General features: G+C 41.0%; 1 protein-coding gene and 1 long non-coding RNA gene across 4 annotated transcripts in view; one reads left to right on the top strand and one right to left on the bottom strand.

Annotated features, from left to right (window-relative positions):
• NPSR1 (neuropeptide S receptor 1) overlaps positions 1-770 on the bottom strand; it is a 152,885-nt gene extending 152,115 nt beyond the window's left edge. The window contains exon 1 of the mRNA XM_011280501.3: positions 361-770. Within this exon, the coding sequence (XP_011278803.1) occupies positions 361-516 (156 nt within the window). The 5' untranslated portion in view covers positions 517-770. The remainder of the gene's footprint in view (positions 1-360) is intronic.
• LOC123383948 overlaps positions 1-22,590 on the top strand; it is a 59,547-nt gene that overhangs the window by 3,397 nt on the left and 33,560 nt on the right. The window contains exon 2 of one of the 3 annotated variants that reach the window (XR_006594390.1): positions 13,640-13,747. This is a non-coding gene — a long non-coding RNA (uncharacterized LOC123383948). Of the gene's footprint in view, positions 1-12,545; positions 13,748-22,590 lie in introns of those variants that run through there. The other 2 variants (XR_006594391.1, XR_006594389.1) reach the window with 2 other exon arrangements.

Here is a 22,590-nt window from a genome sequence, read left to right as displayed (position 1 = left end):
TAGAATTAATTAACAGTGCTTTTATCTAAGGGGAGGGGAGTAAAATCATCCACTTTGCAGACTCTTAGGCATGAAGTTAACATAAATGTTACTCAAGATTCACATGTTTTCAGCAACAGCAGCAGCAGAACAAAAGACCAGTATTCAGAAAAAAACTACACTATAGGTCCTTGGACAATATGAAAAACTCTTTGCCTTAGCTCATTGGTTGTTTTTTTTTTTTTTTTTTCCTTTTACTCTTTTCGGTAGGGAAAACAAACTATACCCATTCACGGTATTGGCAATGATAGTTTAACTGGGTCTCTTAAATTCTACTTGTCTCATTTAAAATCCGTTCAGACTGGAAAGCAGGAAACTTACCTTAAAGGAGTAGTAGAAGGAGCCCCACTCCTCCCCTTCCACCACTTCAGTGAAAGTCACCGTTTCGGTGCAGAGGGCTGGGGAAGCATCCGGGGTCTGCGTGGTCCCGCTGGAGCCCTTGGAGTCGGGGCTGCCCTCCGTGAGGTTGGCTGGCATGGTTCGGGTGGAGTTGAGCCTGGCTGTCCTGGCTCCTGCAGCCCACGAAGAGTCCAGCTCCCCTCTGAGAGCTGGCCAGCAGCTGCAGTTCTGCACCTGCTCTGGCTCCTAAGGCTTCTGGCAGGAGCTCGGCTGAGCAGAGGCACGGAGCCCTCCCAGAGCCCACCTCCCTGAAGAGCTCTGCCTGACGCCAGGGAGGATCCTTGTGCTGCTCTCTCCTCAGCAGTTATGATCCAGTAGCCGACACAGCCTCTTCACCCCCAAGTCCCGCCCGCCCATGGCGGGGCCTCGACCCCAGGGCAGGTCTGAGACACCCCCACCCCCCACCCCGAGCGATCCACGTGGTTCCTGAGACAGGCCTCCCTGCCGGGCTATGCTTTCCTTAACTTCCAGAATGGACTCCCACTTCTGCTCCAGCTTCAACAGTACAGGAACTTGGACTCAACAGCAGACTGATTAATTCAGATCGTGTTGGATCTTCTGATATCAAATCATAATTATGCATTTGCCTCAGCTGCGCTTGCCTTCTGACTTACAATACTCTCCTAACCATTTACTTAGTAGCCTGCACATTATTTCAATGAACGTGGGGGAAATGGCACATTTGTATTTATTCTAGATTTTCGCAGGGCACTTCTCAGAAAAGCCTGGGGTCTGTGTTTGTCAATAAGCTGTGACTCTTGGTGATGTACCTGGAAACGGTGCCTGGTAAATCCTCTGATCACCTTGTTCTTTCATTGGATATCCAAGCAACTCTGTGAGATAGGCAGGGGACGCTTCTGTATGTTCTCATTGTACCCTAGAGGAGATTTACCCAGGGGTGAAATGACTTGCCCAAGATCCCACAACTGGTGACGGAAATGAGATAATAACTCATCTCTTCAGAAATTCCTAGACATTTGGTCCCTTTACCGGAACGTACACTGATTTGCATCACATATCAAATGGCTATTGAGGCACGAAGTTAACATAAGCAAGGGTAACAGGCCAGGTGTAAAACAACAAAAGCTGCTTGTATTGAAACCAACCATAACTGGGGCGCCTGGGTGGCTCAGTCGGTTGGGCGTCCGACTTCAGCTCAGGTCACGATCTCGCAGGCTGTGAGTTCGAGCCCCGCGACGGGCTCTGGGCTGATGGCTCAGAGCCTGGAGCCTGCTTCCAATTCTGTGTCTCCCTCTCTCTCTGCCCCTCCCCTGTTCATGCTCTGTCTCTCTCTGTCTCAAAACTAAATAAACGTTAGAAAAAAAATTTAAAAAAAAAAAAAAGAAACCAACCATAACTGCCTGACTACTTTCACGGAAAATGCTCCAAATACAGGTGGCCATTGGTTATGGACACCTAGTCTTAAAAGAAGCGGGTTTAGTGATGATCATAAAAAACTGTAGCCCCCATGAAATTGACTGGGAAAACTTTAGCATAATCTCTCCAGACCAAGAAGAATATAGAGAGTTATAGATGAGAAGATATTAAGTCTATACTGAAGGGATAGCAATTGGCACCGGCCTGATCCCCTGAGCTCAGGACTGACCTCCTGAACTCAGGACTGACTTTCTGAACTGTCAACCTTACCTTTTAGAATCTAACTAATGACCTGCTGGAACAGAAAAAGAAACATTTGAGGAAGATGCCTGCAGGAAGACTCAAAAAGTGCCAGAGAGTGTCACAGCCTCATTACAATCTTAAAATCCCCCTTGGAATATTTATTCTAAACCCTAATAAAAGGAGCCAGCTTTCCCTTGTTCAGAGAGACCCGACTTTGGGAATCATTCTCGGTGATCTATAGTCCACCAAGGAGCGGATCCACTGTGGTCCAGTAACAAGGGACAGCAAATAGGAAGGAGCTGTCTAGAAAAGTGGATAAGCCGTGGGTTCCCAAGGGAAAGTGAAAACAGAACAACTGGGGCACCTGGGTGGCTCGGTAGGTTGGGCATCCTACTTTAGCTCAGGTCAGGATCTCACGGTTTGTGGGTTTGAGCCCCACATCGGGATCTCTGCTGAACACGCTTCAGATCCTCTGTCAGCCACTCTCTCAGGCCCTGCCCCATTCATGCTCTGTCTCTGTCTCTCTCTCTGACTCAAAATAAATAAATAAACTTGAGAAAAATTCATTAAAAAAAAATACACAGGACAACAACCAACAGCAAAATGAGTAAAGAAAATTCTGACTGGCAAATAAACATGAAAAGATGCCCAGCCGTATTAAAAATTAAGGAAAAGCAACTTAAAACAATAACACAAAATTTTTACCTGTTGGTATAGGGAAAACCAGGGTGTGACTACCCCAAGTATTGACAAGGATGAGAAGAAATGGGTATACCTTCTCACTTCTGTGAGAGGTAGCTGACATGGTCACTTTGAAGAGCAATTGGGCAGTATCCAGTAAAGTTGAAATTACAGAACCTATAATGCATCATTCCATTTCTTACTGCTCGTAATTTTCCATCTCTATCAGGGTTACTTATGTGTATTTAATTTGGGGAATTTGGTTGCACTGCACACATAAAATGTATGCACTTTTCTTTTTTTTTTTTTTTAACGTTTATTTATTTTTGAGACAGAGAGAGACAGAGCGTCAACAGGGGAGGGGCAGAGAGAGAGGGAGACACAGAATCTGAAACAGGCTCCAGGCTCTGAGCTGTCAGCACAGAGCCCGACACGGGGCTTGAACTCACGGACCGCGAGATCGTGACCTGAGCCAAAGTCGGACGCTTAACCGACCAAGCCACCCAGGCGCCCCAATGTATGCACTTTTCTATAGATATGTTTTACTTCAATACAAATTTGTAAAACAAGATCTGTGAGAAACTTCTGGGAAAGGGAAGAAGCTGTTTAGTCATCATGTGGTGACTTTATGGGTCCCACATTTGTGGGACTTTAGGGTGAAGAGAGAGAAAAATACTAGATGCCAAAATGGACAGGGAATAAGTGGAAAGAGAACTTTCTGGTTGTGTTGTTTTCTCTCCACTCATGGTCCAGATGGATCATTTTTTTTTATTTTGATCTGTGTTTACCCAAGAGAAATATTCACCTGTGTGTACAAGTAGACGTTCAAAAAAATGCCTTTGCGATATTGTTTAGAAACAAATTAGAAGCAACCTAAAATTCACAATGACAAAATCAGTGAGATGCTCCAAACTGGAAACTATCCACATGCTCATTGATAGTAAACTGGATAAATAAATTTCCACATAGTCACACAATGAAATAGTATACATCAATGAGAATGAATAATTTGTAGCAAATACAACACATTATAGATGAAACTCACAAACACACTATTAAACAAAATAATACATTTTTCATTTATATTAAGTATGACGGTAAATACATGTGTGTATATGTGTGTATTCCATTACATACATGGGTGTGTCTATATGTGTATATATATACATCTATACATACACATGTATGTAATGGAATAGTATACACAGTTGAAAGAAATCGTCATAGACAAGATGACAGGCTAATATGGTATGATGACTAGCCTTATGTGTCAACTTCACTGGGAAGTGAGGTGCCCAGACATTTGGCCAAACATTATTCTCAGTATGTCTGTGAAGATGTTCCTGGATGAGATTAACTTTTGTTCCATTTTTTTGTTGTTATTTTCTTCCAAATTTTTATTTAAATTCTAGTTAGTTAACATATAATATAATATTGGTTTCGGGAGTAGAATTTAGTGATTCATCACTTACACATATCACCCAGTGCTCATCATAACAAGTGCCCTCCTTAATACCCATCGTCCATTTAGCCCATCCCCCAACCACATCCCTTCAACAAACCTCAGTTTGTTCTCTATCATTAAGAGTCCCTTACTTCATCAAAACAGCATGGTATTGGCACAAAAACAGACACATAAACCAATGGAATAGAATAGAGACTCCAGAACTAGACCCACAAACGTATGGCCAACTAATCTTTGACAAAGCAGGAAAGAATATCCAATGGAAAAAAGACCATCTCTTTAACAAATGGTGCTGGGAGAACTGGACAGCAACTTGCAGAAGAATGAAACTAGACCACTTTCTTACACCATTCACAAAAATAAACTCAAAATGGATAAAGGACCCGAATGTGAGACAGGAAACCATCAAAACCCTAGAGGAGAAAGCAGGAAAAAACCTCTCTGACCTCAGCCGCAGCAATTTCCTACTTGACACATCTCCAAAGGAAAGGGAATTAAAAGCAAAAATGAACTATTGGGACCTCATGAAGATAAAAAGCTTCTGCACTGCAAAGGAAACAATCAACAAAAATAAAGGCAACCAATGGAATGGGAAAAGATATTTGCAAATGACATATCAGACAAAGAGCTAGTATCCAAAATCTATAAAGAACTCACCAAACTCCACACCCAAAAAACAAATAATCCAGTGAAGAAATGGGCAGAAAACATGAATAGACACTTCTCTAAAGAAGACATCTGGATGGCCAACAGGCACATGAAAAGATGCTCAACGTCGCTCCTCATCAGGGAAATACAAATCAAAACCACACTGAGATACCACCTCACGCCAGTCAGAGTGGCTAAAATGAACAAATGAGGAGACTATAGATGCTGGAGAGGATGTGGAGAAACAGGAACACTCTTGCACTGTTGGTGGGAATGCAAACTGGTGCAGCCGCTCTGGAAAACAGTGTGGAGGTTCCTCAAAAAATTAAAAATAGATCTACCCTATGACCCAGCAATAGCACTGCTAGGAATTTACCCAAGGGATACAGGAGTGCTGAGGCATAGGGGCACTTGTACCCCAATGTTTATAACAGCACTCTCAACAATAGCCAGATTATGGAAAGAGCCTCAATGTCTATCAACTGATGAATGGATAAAGAAATTGTGGTTTATATACACAATGGAGTACTACGTGGCAATGAGAAAGAATGAAATATAGCCTTTTGTAGCAACAAGGATGGAACTGGAGGGTATTATACCGAGTGAGGTAAGTCATACAGAGAAAGGCAGATACCATATATTTTCACTCTTATGTGGATCCTGAGAAATTTAACAGAAGACCATGGGGGAGGGGAAGGAAAAAAAAAGTAAGATAGGGAGGGAGGCAAACCATAAGAGACTCTCAAAAACTGAGAATAAACTGAGGGTTGATGGGGGGTGGGAGGGAGGAGAGGGTGGGTGATGGGCATCGAGGAGGGCACCTGCTGGGATGAGCACTGGGTGTTGTATGGAAATCAATTTGACAATAAATTTCATATTAAAAATAAAAGTTCCTTACAGTTTATTTCCCTCTCTCTTTTTTCCTCTTCCCATATATTCATCTGTTTTGTATCTTAAATTTCACATATGAATGAAATCATATAGTACAGTAAAACCTTGGATTGCAAGTAACTTATTCTGTGAGTGTTCCTCAAGATGAGCAAACATTTCTAATAAATTTTAACTTGATAAACGAGTGATGTATTGCAATATGAGTAGTACGTGATGCCTAATGTCACAAGGTCACAACGGAGCCAATGGTTCTCTCTCTCTCTCCCTCTCTTTCTCTCGCTGTGGGATTGTGGGTGATTGTCTCCTATGCTCCGATGCTTGGTCTCAGGCCACAGTGGGTGGCAGAAATCAGTGATTTTTCAGAACACTGGAAGGTGCCCACAACTGGCAGAAGAGTATTTTTTGTCACTTCAAATCACCTATGGACAGTCCTTTGCTTTTCCATACAAGAGTAAGCTTAGGAATGCTTTGCTTCGTTCTAGGTCAGGCTGCCTGCAGATAGAGGCCCTTTTTATTGCCAGTTACATTAAATACAGTATACGACAAGAGTTAATTAATACTGTACTGTAGTCAACATCCGTGCAAGTGTATACAATGGTCCCCATGCAGAAAAACGTTGAAAGGAAAGGCAGTGCGAAGGAGGTGATTACAGAAGAAGGAAATCATTGAGAAGTACAAACAAGGTATAGGATTGGCTGAAATTGCAAGATTCTATAAGTCTATGTCAACCATTTGCACAATATTAAAGAAGAAAGAAGAAATAAGGGGGCTAGATGCTGCAAATGGAGTCATGAGAATATCAAAGCAATGGCCATGTGTTCTGGAAGATGTAGAAAAGTTGCTTCTGGTTTGGATAAATGAGAAGCAACTAGCAGGTGATACTGTGACCAAGAGCTTTATCTGCAAGAAGGCAAAGGCCTTGTACACTGACCTTGTAAGTAAACTGCCAGGTACATCAACAGAAAATGAAGAAGGATCCAAGGCGAGCAGGGGATGGTTTGATAACTTAAAGAAGAGAAGTGGCATCCATAGTGTTGTGAGCACTGAGAGGCTGTGAGTTGGCTCATGGTTCCTGAGTGTTACCTGCCAGGGCAGGTTTTTAACTGCAAGGAGATGGCGTTTTATTGGAAAAAGATGGCAAAGAGAACCTACATTACAGAAGAGAATTAAATGCCCGGTCACAAGCCCAGGAAAGACCATCTCATCCTCTTGTTTTGTGCTAATGCAAGCGGGCATTTCAAAGGCAAGCCCCTGCTTGTGTATCATTCCAAGAATCCACAAGCCTTCAAGAAATGCTATGTGCGTGGGGCCCCTGGGTGGCTCAGTCCGTTAAGCCTCTGACTTCGACTCAGGTCATGATCTCGTGGTCCATGAGTTCAAGCCCAGTGTCGGGCCTGTGCTGACAGCTCAGAGCCTGGAGCCTGCTTCAGATTCTGTGTCTCCCTCTTTCTCTCTCTTCTCCCACTCATGCTCTGTCTCTCTCATCTCAAAAATAAATAAACAATAAAATTAAAAAAAAAAAAAAGAAATGCAACGTGCAGAAAAGCCAGTTAGACATTATGTGGAGGTCCAACAGCAAGGCTTGAGTCACTCGTATCTTGTTCATTGAGTGGATCAATGAGGTCTTTGGTTCTGCAGTAAAGAAATGCCTTCTAGAAGAAATTTTCTGCCACTCAAAGCCTTGGTGATTATGGATAATCTTCCTGCTCATCCTCCAGGCTTTGAAGATGACTTACTGGTGGAATTCAAGTTCATTAAGGTCAAGTTCCTTCCTCCCACCACCACTCAAAACCTCCAGTCCATGGATCAAAAAGTCATTTTGAACTTAAAAAAAATTTAAACCAAAGCACTATTTCAGTGATGCTTCAAGGTGACTGAAGGAGCAAATCTTACCCTCTGAGCGTTTTGGACAAAATAATTTCCACATCAGGAACTGCCTCAAGATCCTCAATAAAGCCTGGGACGGGGTCACCAAGAGAACCCTCAATTCTGTTTGGAGAAAACTGTGTCCTGATTGTGTTCTTGGACACAGCTTAGAGGGTCTTGCTCACGAACAGGAGCAGCAAGCTGTCGATGAAATTGTGTTCTTGGGGAAGACCACGCGATTGGAGGTGAATGACATTCAAGAGCTGGCGGAGGAACATGGCCAGGAGCTGACCACCCATGAACTGATGGTTCTGCATTGCGAAAAACAGCAAGAGGTTATGGAGGAGATTGTGTCTGCCGAGGAGGAGGAGAAAAAGGCAGAAGAACCCATCACTGCCAATGAGATTAGGGAGATGTGTAAAATGTGGGAAACAGTTAAAAATTTTGTAGAAAAGCACCACCCGAATGAGGCTGTAGCAGTGCGAGTGATGAATCTGTTTAATGACAATGCAATGTCACATTTTGTGAAATCCTCAAAAGGCGGCAAAAGCAAGTGTCGTTGGATAGATTCCTTGCTCAAGTTGCATGAAAAGAAAAAGATTCCACTGAGCCCACAGATAGCAGTGATTCCATTAGTGACGGTGAAAGTCGTCCTACACGATAACCCTCCTCTCTCTTGTCTCCCTCGCACCAGCCATGAAGGTTTTCAACTGTAAGTGTGGGTTAATTTATTTTTCTTTATATTTTCTTTATCATTTTGTATTATATTACACTATTGTAATCATTTTTATATGAATATTTTTGGGTTGTGGAATGAATCATCTGAGTTTCCATTCTTTCTTAGGGGAAATTCACGTTGATATACAAGTGCTTTGGATTACAAGTATGTTTCCAGAAAGAATTATGCTCGCAAACCAAGGTTTTACTGTATCTGTCTTTCTCTGACTGACTTATTTTGCTTAGCATGATATACTCTAGATCCATCCACTTCATTGCAAATGGTAAGATTTCATTTTTTTTTATGGCTGAGCAATATATATATATATATATATATATATATATATATATGCTGCATATTCTTTATCCATTCATCAGCTGATAGACATTTGGGTTCTTTCCATAGTTTGGCTATTGTTGATAATGCTGCTATAAACATTGAGGTGCATGTACCCCTTTGAGCCTGTATTTTTGTATCCTTTGGGCGAATACCTACTAGTGCAATTGCTGGATGGCAGGGTAGTTCTATTTTTAACTTTTTGAGGAAGCTCCATGCTGTCTTCCAGAGTGGCTACACTAGTTTGCCTTCCCACCAACATTGTAAGAGTGTTTCCCTTTCTCCACATCCTCACCAACATCTGTTGTTTCCTAGGTTGGTAATTTTACCCATTCTGACCTGTGTGAGGTAGTATCTCATTGTGGTTTTGATTTGTATTTCCCTGCTGATGAGTGATGCTGAGCATCTTTTTATGTGTCTGTTAGCCACCTGGATGTCTTCTTTGGAAAAGTGTCTATTCATGCCCTCTGCCCATTTCTTCACTGCATTATTTGTTTTTTGGGTACTGAGTTTGATAAGTTATTTATAGATTTTGGATATTAACCCTTCATCATCTATGTCATTTACAAATATCTTCTCCCATTCTGTAGGCTGCCTTTTGTTTTGTTGATTTAGTTTTGTTGTTTCCTTCACCGTGCAGAAGGTTTTTCCTTGATAAAGTCCCAATAGTTCATTTTTTGCTTTTCTTCCTTTGCCCCCAGAGACTGTCTAGTAAGAAGTTGCTATGGCTGATGTCGAAGAAGTTGCTGCCTGTGTATTTCTCTAGGATTTTTATGGTTTCCTGTCTCATATTTAGGTCTTTGGACGAGATTAACTTTTCTTTTTTTAATTTTTTTGATGCTTATTTATGTTTTGAGAGAGAGAGAGAGAGAGAGAGAGAGAGAGAGAGAGAGAGAGAGACAGGGTGTGAGTGGGGGAGGGGCAGAGAAAGAAAGAGACACAGAATCTGAAGCAGGCTCCAGGCTCTGAGCTGTCAGCACAGAGCCCGACGTGGGGCTTGAATTCATGGAACACGAGATCATGACCTGAGCCGAAGTCAGATGCCCAACAGACTGAGCCACCCAGGCGCCCCAGGATGAGATTAACTTTTGAGTCTGTAGGCTGAGTAAAGCTGATTGCCCTCCCTAATGTGGGTGGTCTTCATCCAATCAGCTGAAGGCCTGAATAGAACAAAAAGGCTAATTCTCCCATAAATAAGAGGGAACTACTCTCTGACTGCTTTGAGCTGGAACATTGGTCTTTAAAAGCCTTTGGACTTGAACTAAAACATGAACTGTTTTGGGCCTCAACCCTGCTGACTTTTTGATGGGAACTACACGTCAGCTTCCTGGTTCTCTAACCTAGACTTCTCATATGACTTCTACCTCCTCACCTGAAACTAGCCCTAGAGATTCCACAGAAATGAGAGAGGCATTAATGGATCACAGGACTTAGAGTGACACCACAAGACACCTGCTAGAAAGACTTAAATGATAAAGAGGGGAAATACCTTGTGTTGGTAAAGGTGTGTAGGATAAGGAACTATTATACACTCCTGTGGCAATGTAAATTGGTACAAGCACTTTGGAAAACTTCTTGGCATCATTATCTAAAGCTGATCATAGGGGCGGCTGTGTGGCTCAGTTGTTGAGTGTCTGACTTCGGCTCACGTCATGATCTCACGGCTCATAAGTTCTAGCCCCACATCAGGCTCTGTGCTGACAGCTCAGAGCCTGGAGCCTGCTTTGGATTCTGTGTCTCCCTCTCTCTGCCCCTCCCCTGCTCACGCTCTGTCTGTCTCTCTTTCTCAGAATAAATAAGCATTGAAAAAAAAATATAAAGCTGGTCATATGCATATTCTATGACCTAGCAGTTTTCTGCTAAGAAAATACCAGACATAAATGAGCATGTATGTTAATCAAAAAGTGTAAAGATGAATAGACCACCTCTGTTTGTAATTGCCCCTAACTGGAAACTACCTAAGTGTTCATCAACAGAAAAGTGGACAAATAGATTGTGGTGTATTCATACCACAGAAAACATATTATCAATGAGAATGTGCGATCTGACACTATCAGTGACAAAATGCATAAATCTTATAGTTGTTATTGTGACTTATAGCGAGGTTAGACACAAATGAACACATACTGTTTGATTTCATTTACATAAATTAAAAGCTAAGAAACCTTTGGTGGGTAGTGACTGGAGTGAACTAGAAGGGAGCCCTTGGGATGCTGGTCATATTCTGTTTGTTGGTCAGTGTGATAGTTACACGAGGATACTCCACTTGTGAAAATGCTTTGAGCTATATACACTTACAATCTCTGCACTTCTCCGTGAGAACTTTCTAGATGTGGGTCAAAGACTGGTTGGGTCACAATGTGATGATGGCTGAAAGTGGGAGGGGAAATCTAGAACAGGCAAGGGCCAGGGGCCATGGACAGGGATAGGCTGAGAGGAAGCTTTCTAGTTGTGCCTTTTTCTCCTGCACACATTGCCCAAGTGGATTATTGCTTGGCTTGTGGCTACAGCAGAACAGGAAAATGGCAGCAGAAATTCCAGAGTCTGATCTGGGGTGAAAGGAATACATCACAATCCATGAAGATGGACAGTCTAGTCTCTGAGTCTTTCTTCTTGCCCAACTGTATTAGGCTGAGATCAAGGTGTTGATCAGGATTGGGGTTTCACCAGAAGCTCAACTGGACAGGATCGGCTTCTAGGGTCTCTCATGCTGTGGCAAAATTCATTTTTTGGTAATGGTAGAACTCATGGCACCTTTTTCCTTCAAAGCTCGTAAAGGGAGGAGAAATTATAGCAAGATGGGTTCAACACTATTATGTAATCACATACATATAATTGCATACATCCTATTACCTTAGCCTCATTCCACTCAAGATGAGGGGATTACACAAAGGCATAAATTCCAGGAGTCAGGTATCATGGTGGCCACTTTAAAATCTATCCTTCATACCCCCCCTTGTGCTAAATGTTTACAAGTGAGGGAGGTAGCTTTTGAGAAAAAGGAAGGTAGAGAAGAGCTAAAAGTTTAAGGTGTATCAACTAGAAAAATGGAGAACAAATTGAGGGTTGATGGAAGGGGCAGGGGAGGGGGTAAAATGGGTGATGGGCATGGAGGAGGTGACTTGTTTGGATGAGCACTGGGTGTTGTATGTAGGTGATGAATCATGGGAATCTACTCCTGAAGCCAAGAGCACACTGTATACACTAACAGTGTATGTTAGTTAGCTACTTGACAATATGTTAGCTAACTTGACAATAAATTATATTTTAAAAAAAGAAAAGAAAAATGGATATAAAAATAAGTAGCTGGGAAAAAGCACAAAATGTTTTGAATTGCAAAAAAAAAAACCCCAAAAGAATTAGTGAGATACAAGGCAGGTAAGAAACTCTGAAGTCATTAAAAGGAAAAGGATGAGAGAAAAAAATAGTTAAGGAATATGACCAAAAGAAGTACATGTGTGGGCAACTATATAATGAGCCCTAAAGGGGAGTTAAAAATCAGTTGAAGGGGTTGGACAAAAAAACCTTACAAAACATTTTCATTTACAATTTTTTGGAATTCTTCAAATTTAGGAATTTAATATTCTTAAGAATATATTTAACAAAAAAATGTGAAATACTTTTGCAAAATATTGCTGAGAGAAACTAATAAAGACACAGAGCCATCCCAGTTCAGAGATTGGAAGGTTCAGTGTGGTTAGGATGTCGGTTTTCCCCAGATTGAGCTATGGATTCAATGAAATTTCAGTCACAATCAAATCGAGTTATTTGGGTAGAAGTGGAGAAACTGATGCAAATATACAAAAAAGCAGTGAACCTAGACTATCCGGAGTACTCTTAAAACTGGAAAATGTTGGAGGTTAAGAATTTACATAAAGCTACAGAAATCAAGACAATGTGAAAACGAAATAATGGCTGATGAATAGAGCAACGAAGCATTTCATATAGGCAGAAATAGACCTCCATTTATATGGGTATCTGATTTTTGACAAAGGCACCAAAATAACCCAGTGAGTGAAAAGTCTTTTCCACAAATGATGCCAAAAAACTGGACATCCACGTGGAAAAGAAAAAGCCTGGGCCTTTATCTCACACCATGCTCCACATTAATTTGGGATGGATCAAGCCTTCTTATAAGCCCTTAGAAGAAAACACAGAAAAATATTTTCACAGCTAAAAATGTCAGTACTTTAGCTTTATTAACTAGCTGTTAGCCCGTTAACAATAAAAATTGTTGTGGTGGCGCAGCAGAGAAGCTTTGCCTTGTCTACCCAGTAGTGCTGGCGAGTCAGTTACCTGTACAGTGACTCTACCCTGTTTTGAGAGCTCTGGTCTGCAAGGTACATCATGAGACGCAGCCTAAGCATTCCCCACCTAGCCACCTCCCTAACACAAACCTTAGTAAATGGTTTACTAACAGACTGCAATAAAGTGAGCCTCAAATCTCTATGTTCCCTGTAGAAACTGGGAGGCCTCGCCAAAAAAGCCCTGTAATTTACATGTTCATGGCTCCCCAGGGCAGGGATTCCTCAGTCCTGGCTGCACATCGGAATAACCTAGGGTGCTTTCTAAAATACTAATGCTTATGAGACTAAGGTTCTGATTAGATTGTTCTAGGGTTCTGCCTGGGCATTGGGATTGTTAAAATCTCCCCAGGTGATTCGAATGTGCCTCCAGGGAAGAGAAACCCTGCTTTAGGAGGACAGCAATCTCTAGCATCAGACTCCCAGTGGGTGGTTTTTGCTGCCTGCCTTTGGCATTCATTTCGGGGCTGCTGCTGTCTTAATTATCCGGTCTTTGGCCCTCAGGGCCCCTTCTGGAGCTCCTGGGACCCCTGCGCGCTCCCCCTCACTTCTGGGCTTTGCTTTCTCGCTACCAAGTTTGAACCTCTAGGCACCCGTAGCTCCAGAGAGGGAGGGAAGTTGCCCATATCTTTATCTTTAGGCCTCCAAAGAGTTTTGTTTTTTCTTTCTCAGCACCAGGAAGTCATTTTGGAGACACCTAGATACGCAGTTTCGATCAGGCTTTTAAGACTTGACTTCCTCAGAAAATATGCAACTAGAGTCGGAAAGAAGAATTTCCAGGTAAGGAAATGAGTTGTAGAACTCCAACTCCATCCCTTAGATTTTCTCTGCCTGTGGGTGGTTCAGTAATTCATTCTGCCTTTTTGACTTTAGGGAAGTGGGTCTCAATTTAGTTCTTTTACCTGAGAATGCAACATGTCCTGGAGTGGGGCATCTCCATAAAATGTGACCAAGGCTTGGAGATATTTTTATTTTTATTTTTTTATTTGAGAGAGAGAGAGCGCGCGCTCGAGCTGGTAAGGGGTGGAGGGAGCGACGGAGGGAGGGAGAGAGAGAGAGGAAGAGAGAGAGAATCTTGAGCAGGCTCCACACCCAGCACAGAGCTCTCCGTGGGCTGGATCTCATGACGGTGATATCATGACCTGAGCCAAAATCAAGAGTTGGTTGCTTAATGGAATGAACCGCCCAGGTGCCCCAAAGACTTGGAGATATTTAAGAGAGAAGTTTGCACAAACTGCTATGAAACTGCTTTACAAAGTATCATTTACTCCTCATGCTCCTGGGGCACATTCAGGCTATGGGCCTTTGGTAAGGAAGTGGTGTCTGGGAGAGTTTCACCTTTTCTTTTTCTGGTCCACCTGTGTCCCTGGTACATGCCCAGTCCTCCTCTCCAGACTCCCCTATCCTATCCTGATATATCTGTCAAACATTCAGTTTGGAGCACAGCACCTCACTCAGCCTCTTCTCCTTCTAGATGAAGGTCACCTTTCCTGGCTTACTGGTCCCCTTCTTCATCTCTACTGTGAAAACCTTTGCTCAAAATCATTCTCGTATCAGCAACCTCCCCCTTGGGATTATATGGTAGGGATATTTATTTATTTTTTTAATCTTCACCTTCCTAAGATGAAAAGAGTTACCCCTGGGACAGGGATTTCACCTTCAGCAAACCAAATGATGGAGAAGCTTGGAACCTTAGAAGCTATTGGGACCTTTTCAGAAAGTCTGTGAGACGCCACACTCATGGCTCCTCCCACGGGCAGGTCTGGAATGAATTCATCCTTTTTATTCCCTCCCAAACCCGCTGCTGCTTCAGCCTGCCTCCTCTCTCTCTCTCTCTCTCTCTCTCTGCCTACTGTTAACGCTTTCCCTCCTCAATATTTATGTCCTTGAACAAATACATTGTTTTTTCTACAATGATGAAAGGGAAGTTCATAAGCTTTGGAATAAAAATTCTGGCCAAAATATTGAAACTCGTAGAGATAATTTTGATGGTCACTGAGGCCCGTCTCATTGGGGGTAGCCATTCTGCTTCATTGCAGTCCGAAAGTCTGAAGGTTTCCCTTTAGTCCTATGTAAATGAGACAGAGTTTCGAAACTCCCAGGTATTTCCTGACCTTCCCAGAGCTCATTCATTATTTGAAACTTTCACGGATGAACCATAACCTTGGCAGTCAGTGATCTGGATCCAAAGTTGGCTCTGCTCCCTCCTTTCTGTGAGTTTGTGGATACCCCGAGGCTTCTCTTTTGTCCTCTGTTAACCAGGAGGACTGTAGTGCCTGCATCATCAGAGAACTAAATGAGATAATGCTGATCCATTAATGCTAATTGTCTTCCTTCTTTCCTTCTTAATTATGCCTCTTTCTTTTATGTGTGTAAATTTTCCTGGGCTCTTTGTTTAGTCTCCAAATTCCTAAAGGGCTGAAGTTGCCCCTTTTCTTTTTGTATCCTGTGACAACACTGAACCTTGCCTGCGCCCTGGGGGGAAAACAGGGAAATTAATCACGTCTTTGTGTTCGAGAAACAGATTACTGCCAGTAACCATGGTTTCCCATGTGGCTCAGATCAGACTCCTGGATGCCCCCTTGTGGGTCTGGGACACCTGTAACAAGGCCAGACATAGACCCTCCAATCCCCTTTCTTTGCTTCGTAAATGGTTAGCTAAACTAGTGTGTCCCCATTGATCAACTGGGAATGAAATGCTGGTTAAGAAAACTTTAGTTAAGATTCTGTATTTTTCCCCAGGCTGAACTTCAGTGTCCCTCATCCTAAATCAGCTTACAACCCCTCCTTAACAGCCCTTTGCTAGAACGGTTTCCCCTTTACTATCAGACCAAAGCATTCTATTCACCCCTCTTCTCCACACCTGCTTCTTTCCAGCCTCATAAACCTCTTTGTGTCCTAACACAAAGATGCTTGCACATCTACTGGTGGGAACAGCCTCCCCATTGTAACGGTCACTTTTCCCTATTGCAGTGAAACCTTCCCCTCTTGCCACAAATCTTTCAAATTAAGTCTTTTCTTACCCAACTCCAAACTGTTAAAAAATTCATGCTGTATTGAATGGAAAATGTTATTAGTTAGAAAAACAATCTCGGGCACCTGGGTGTCTCAGTCGGCTGAGCGTCCGACTTCGGCTCAGGTCTGATCTCACAGATCATGGGTTCAAGCCCCGCATCGGGCTCTGTGCTGACAGCTTGGAGCCTGGAATCTGCTTCGGATTCTGTGACTCCCTCTCTCTGTCCCTCCCCTGCTCATGCTCTGTCTCTCTCTGTCTCTCAAAAAATAAATAAACGTTAAAGAAAAAAATTAAAAAAAAAAAGAAAAACAATCTCTTTCTTGAGCTGTTGCTAAACGAGGAATACGTTATGTCAGGTGCTGTGGGGGAAGTTCATGGTTTGGTTGGAAAGAACAGACAATAAAACGCTCCAGGTTAAATCACAGAAGGCGCAAAATAGTACAAAAGCAGTAGGTGACAACAGGCAGAGTGTGGTTAATCTCCAAGTGAGGAGTAAAGAGAATTAATGTTCCAAGTTCAGAGGAAGATCATAGGTATGAGGTTTAAATTTGGGCTTTGGTGTTTTTAATTACTTTGGATGAAACACGCGACATTTCTTTCTTCACCAGTGTGGAAAATGGTGATTTAAGAGTAGGCTAAGGACACTGGAAATTAACTTCTTTCAGCGGGATTTTGATCCTCTGGTACCAGAATGTGCCACTGCCTGCAGGGACTACATTTCTCAGGGTTAAGGTGATAATAGACATGCCACCTCCCATGCCCCATGACTTCTCTCTCAAAGGAATAAGCTGACAGTCTAAGCTCTCAGTTGACACAGTGTCGCACACTGTATCTAAGTAAAATATATCACTGCCACACTTGGACATTTATTCCCTAAGTGCCTCTTTTAGAATCTGTGTAAATGCGGATTGGTTAGGGAGCTTTTTAATCATGGAGGTAGGAGGTAGGAGGTAGGAAAGGCTACGGGGGAGGGAAAAGGGAGAATTCCACCTAATTATTAATGCTGGGAGCTTGACATATGTCACAACATTTAATTCCCGGAATATTACTTTCAAGTGGGTGCAAGTTTCCCCATTTTAAAGGTGCAGAGAGTTCTTGGTAAAGGAGAGCTTTTCAAGTAGAAACATGGAATTGGAAACAATCATTGACTCCCTACGCTGGTTAATTTGCCATAGTCCCTTTATTTTTGCCTTGCGTTCTGAGGAGGTGGTGAGGGCTCTGAATCATTAGTATGAAATAATAGTATCCTCTGAGAGGAAATTGCTTTGAAAGCAGAGAGAAATCCTTGGGATCCTAGAGAAAAGATAAATGCAGTATTACATCTGGTAATTGCTTGCTCTAATAGGTGTAAGAGGTTACACATGTTTTAATGACTAAGAGATATTATCCCGAAAGAAATGGATGCAATGTTCTACTTTAAAGAGGATGCCAGAGGAAATAGGATTTAGCCATCCATGATTTTGGAGTTGTATTTTTCTGATTATAACAACAAAACTTGCCTACTCTAACTATTGACCTGAATATGCAAAGATACAAATTATACTGCTAATGTATTACACTGCTAATACTACATTCTACTTGTTAATTTTGCACATTGTTGGCTTTTATATCAGTAAATACAATGGCTGTTTCTAGTATCTCTCTGTGATGCTCATATGTGTTGCCACAATTTCATTCATTCCTTCCCGTATTAACTGAGATTTAAGTTGTGTCTGACATTTCAGAAACTGCACTGAGCAATCATGTTTGAGTACTTTTCTGGTAATTCCCCCAAAGATTTTCTTGTGCTATCCTTGCTACTGCTTCTTTGATCTATTTTTTCTTCTGTCTTAATTTTGCTGTTCTTTATCCGCATCCTTGGATTAAATGCTTTACATTTATTTTCATTCTTTCATGTTTAAGGCAATGACTTTTCCTCTGAATATATTTTTAGCTATGTCATGTGGATTCTGATGCATATTATTTTTACTTTCATATTTCTTATGATATGTAACATGCATTTTGATTTCTGTTTGGACCAAAGAATTACTGCGAGTGACTTCCAAATGTTGATATATTTTTTCAATCTAATCTAATTTCATATTTTTTTTATTTATTGAATTATGTTTTGAAATTAAGGTCTATATTCGAAATATTTAAACATTTTCATATAATCAATTTTTGAAAAAAAACCATGAGTTTTTATTTATAAGGCAATTGAAATACATACGCACAAACACTTTCATATACATGTGTTTTAGGGCAGCCTCATTAATTCTACCCTATTCTTTAGAACCTCCGTTTTCTTACCTAATGGTTTTGTTTACTTGAGTTTTCAAAGATCCAGAAAAGTTTGCTTATATTTCTCAGTATAATTAAAATCCTGTAAGTTTTCCTTGTATTTCCTATAGCTTTGCCTCTAAACATTTTGATATATTATTGTCACAGAAAAATTTATGACGCATATTCATGTTGGATTCAATCAGTGAGCAAAGTGATTCTCCGTCACGTTTATTTTTTTTTTTTCACGCTGGATTTTGGTTTGTTTTATATTGATTTTATGATCTTGTATCAATTAAGAGTTGTTTTGAGTGCAAGAAACAGAGATCTGAAGAGTAGTTGAAACAGGATAGTCTTTTGCTTGTTTGTTTGTTTGTTTTCCCTCTCAAGTAAGAGTCAAGAGGTGGTGGGAGTAGTCCCATGGGCTGGTGGAGTAGTCCCATGATGTCATCAGTGACACAGGCTCCTTGTATATTCCTGCTCTAGCATCCTTGGTGAATTGCTTCTATCCTTGAGGTCAGCATATGGTTGTAAGATGGACACTCATTTATTATGTTTACATCCCAGCCAGGGAAAGGGGGAAAGTGGGGAAAGTAAAAGGGTACTCAGCTCTTTTTAAAGGAGCTTTCCTAGAAACCTCTCCCAGTACCTTCCACTTCTCTTTCATTCATTCTGTGGCTTCTCCTGTTTGCGAGGGAAGTTGGGAATATTGCCATGCCCCATAAAATGAGTGTTAAGTCAATCAGTCAAGTATGAATTTTGGTTGGGCAAACAGTCCCTGACACATGCCTTTCTTCTTTTCCATTAATGTCATTTACATCACTTTTTTTCCTTACACATCTTTTTCTTATCATTTTTCCCCCTTATATTTCTTAACCTTTCGCTTTAGATCATCTGTAGATAGATTTGTTTACTTATGGGATTTATTTGTTTATTTATTTATTATTCAATGTCAGAGAGGCTTTCCTTTAATTAGACAGTGGTTTAATCATTTGTATTTGTTATTAAACATATTTGTGTTTGGTCTTTTTATATTACTTCCTGACTCTTACCTCTTTTCTTTTTCTTATTATTTTCTTCAGTTTTTATGTTATCTTCATGTTGTTTTCTTTATCTTTTTAATGTTTTCTTTAGCTGTTTTTCTTCTGTAATGTGAAAGATATACACATTTTTTGTTCTGCTAATATACTTTTTATATCTTCAGATAATTTAATTAAAACTTTGTTCATTTATCAACACTGCAAATGATACTATGGTAGGGTCCCCTCCCTAAGGAAAGGAAAAAAACCCTCAAGGCAACCTGGTTATATGCTTAAGTGACAACATCCTTCAAGAGTTTGTAACATAAGACCACTTAATCAGACTGCATGTTTTTGTGTTACCATATATGGGGAACAAAGAAGTAAAAAATATATTAAAAACTACGCCACATGGCGTTCAGGGCTCAGTTCTTTGGGTACAAACCTAACTGAGCGGTGCCGGCAGGAATAGAGTTGCTTCCTGGAAAGAAAAACCTCGGTATCATGACTCTGCTAGAATCCTGCTACAAGACATTATTTATTGAGTTCCCTCGGTGAAAAATAGGAAAAGCAATTCACACACATTCTCTTTTGATGGGGTTCTTGAGGAAACAGCTAAGAAAGAATTCTTGAGACGTCTGTAGTGCAAAAAGGTGATTTCATTAAAGCACGGGACAGGACCTGTGGGCAGAAAGAGCTGCACTGGGGTGGTGAGGAGGTGGCCGATTATATATTTTTAAGTTTGTGGAGGGAGGGAGATAGAGATAAAGTAAGTTTCTAAGGAATTTGGAAGCAAGGCTTTCAGGACCTTGAGGGGCTAGCTGCTATTAAGATAAGGTTACTTTAAGTCTTTAATAAAACAAAAGCATCAAGGGAAGTAAGGCAGCCATGAATTTCTTGAGGAAGGTCACGCTCTGCATGTTTCAGGTATGTATCAGTGGCCTGCAAGCTGTAAGGAAATTTAATTTAGGCTACATTTCTCTTGCCTTTGTTTCCCTCATCACTTTCACTCTCTTCTGCCTATTCTTCATAAAACTTTTAGCTGATATGCACTGGAATTGTTTATAAATTATTTTTAGTGTTTATTTTTGAGAGAGAGACACACAAACAGAGTGAATGTGGGGGAGGGGCAGAGAGAGAGGGAGACACAGAATCTGACAGGCTTCAGGCTCTGAACTGTCAGCACGGAGCCCAACTTGGGGCTTGAACCCATGAGCAGTGAGATCATGACCTGAACTGAAGTCGATTGCTTAACTGACTGAGCCACCCAGGTGCCCCAGCACTGAAATTGTTGATGCAGTAGAGAAGTTAAACACAGTGATCGTCTTCCAAGAAATAGAACATGCACATTTCATCCAGACACAATATTTTCTGAATCAATTTATATATAATTTGATTTTTAAATTCTTTTTTAATTTTTTTATTTTTAAGAGAGAGAACACAAGTGTAGGAGAGGAGCAAGGAGAGAGAGAGAGAGAAGGATAGGGAGAGAGAGAGAAAGAGAGAGAGAGAGAAAATCTTAATTAGTCTCCATTCTCAGCACAGAGCCCAACATGGGGCTTGATCCCATGACCCCAAGATCATGACCTGAGCTGAAACCAAGAGCAGGACGTTTAATGACTGAGCCATCTATAATTTGATTTTTGAAGTTGATTTGTTGCCCACTGCCGGTCCTTCAGTATCTTACTTTTGTATTTGTGAAGTCTAAATTTTGATTCATTCCGCAATCAGCTGAAGAATGTCTTTTTTTTTAAATGTTTATTTTTGACAGAGAGAGAGAGAGAGAGAGAGAGAGAGAGAGAGAGAGAGAGACAGAGCATGAGTGGGGGAGGGGCAGAGAGAGAGGGAGACACAGAAGCTGAAACAGGCTCCAGGCTCTGAGCTGTGAGCAGAGAGCCCAAAGCGGGGCTCGAACTCACAGACTGCGAGATCATGACCTGAGCCGAAGTCGGATGCTCAACCGACTGAGCCACCCAGGCGCCCCTGAAGAGTGTCTTTAAGTACTTCCTTGACTATTTTCTGCCCAATTCTTTGTATATTTAAAAACAGGTTTTTCATTGTTTTTGTACATTAATTATAACTTGAGTGTATATAAATTGTTTTTTTGTCATGAAATGTTATGGAGAATAAGTCTAGGGCATTATTTACTTACTAAATTAAGTAATGAATTATTGTTTTTTAAGTGATTGCTTCTACCGAATGCATGTAGACTTGTTCATTTATCTTTGAAATGCAGGATTTTTTGGAATGACCACTTTTCACTAATTGTGACTTGATGCGATAAACACTTTGGCTCTACATAGTTGGTGTAATAATAAGAAGAAAGCCTTTGGAGATTTATATGACTATAAGTTTCAGTTCTGTGACTTACCAGCTGTGGTCTTAGGTTCAAAGTAGGGTCATCATGTAATTTACTGTCCATATTCTAACACTTTGGAGAACGAAATGGTGCCTCAAGTAATTTTCATTCATTTACTGATGTACCACAGGAGTGAATCAGCATTGTCCTAGGCAAACTGGGAATATACACTCATCTTATTCTAAGGATCATCTGTAAAATGGGCATAATTATAGTGTGTGCTTTCTAGGGTTGTGATGATCAAACAAGTTGCTGTGTGTGAAATGTTCAGTGCAGCTGCTGGTATATTGTTATCTGGTATTGTCGTTAATGATAGTGCCATTTATATTTAAAATTCTCCTCACTCAGCTAAGAGAAAATTTAAGTAATAACTTTTAATTTTGTTTTATGTTGTTCTCTCCTGTACCCCTATGAATACGATTGTCTTTTCTTTGGTCCTCATTTTATGTCATCCATATCTATCATTTATTTTCTGATAATATTAATCTCTTTCGCCTTTTCTTCTGCATTGTCTGTGATGTCTTCAAACCTAATCTGGTCACCACTAAACTACTTTTGGATCTTCATTATTTTTTACTCTTCCTGATACCATTTACAGTTATTTAATGGCATTATTAATTCCTTGAATCATTTCTTTAGCACTACCATCTTCCTTTTAATTTCAGTCTGTCTTTATACTATCATTTCATTTTTTTTTATCTAGCTGGGCTCAGTTTCTGTATCTGTAAGAGGGGATATAATATCAACCTTATAGGATTTAAAAAAAATTTTTTTTAATGTTTATTATTTTTGAGAGAGAGAGAGACAGAGAGCAAGCAGGGAAGGGGCAGAGAGAGAGGGAGACACAGAATCCGAAGCAGGCTCCAGGCTCTGAGCTGTCAGCACAGAGCCTGATGTGGGGCTTGAACTCACAGACTATGAGATCATGACCTGAGCTGTAGTCGGCTGCCCAACCGAGCCACCCCAGGCA

Source organism: Felis catus, chromosome A2, assembly GCF_018350175.1.
Source record: "Felis catus isolate Fca126 chromosome A2, F.catus_Fca126_mat1.0, whole genome shotgun sequence".
In the NCBI taxonomy this organism is placed as follows: Eukaryota; Metazoa; Chordata; class Mammalia; order Carnivora; family Felidae; genus Felis; species Felis catus.
The sequence above is the reverse complement of the archived record's forward strand: the minus strand, read 5'-3'. Positions and strand labels throughout refer to the sequence as shown.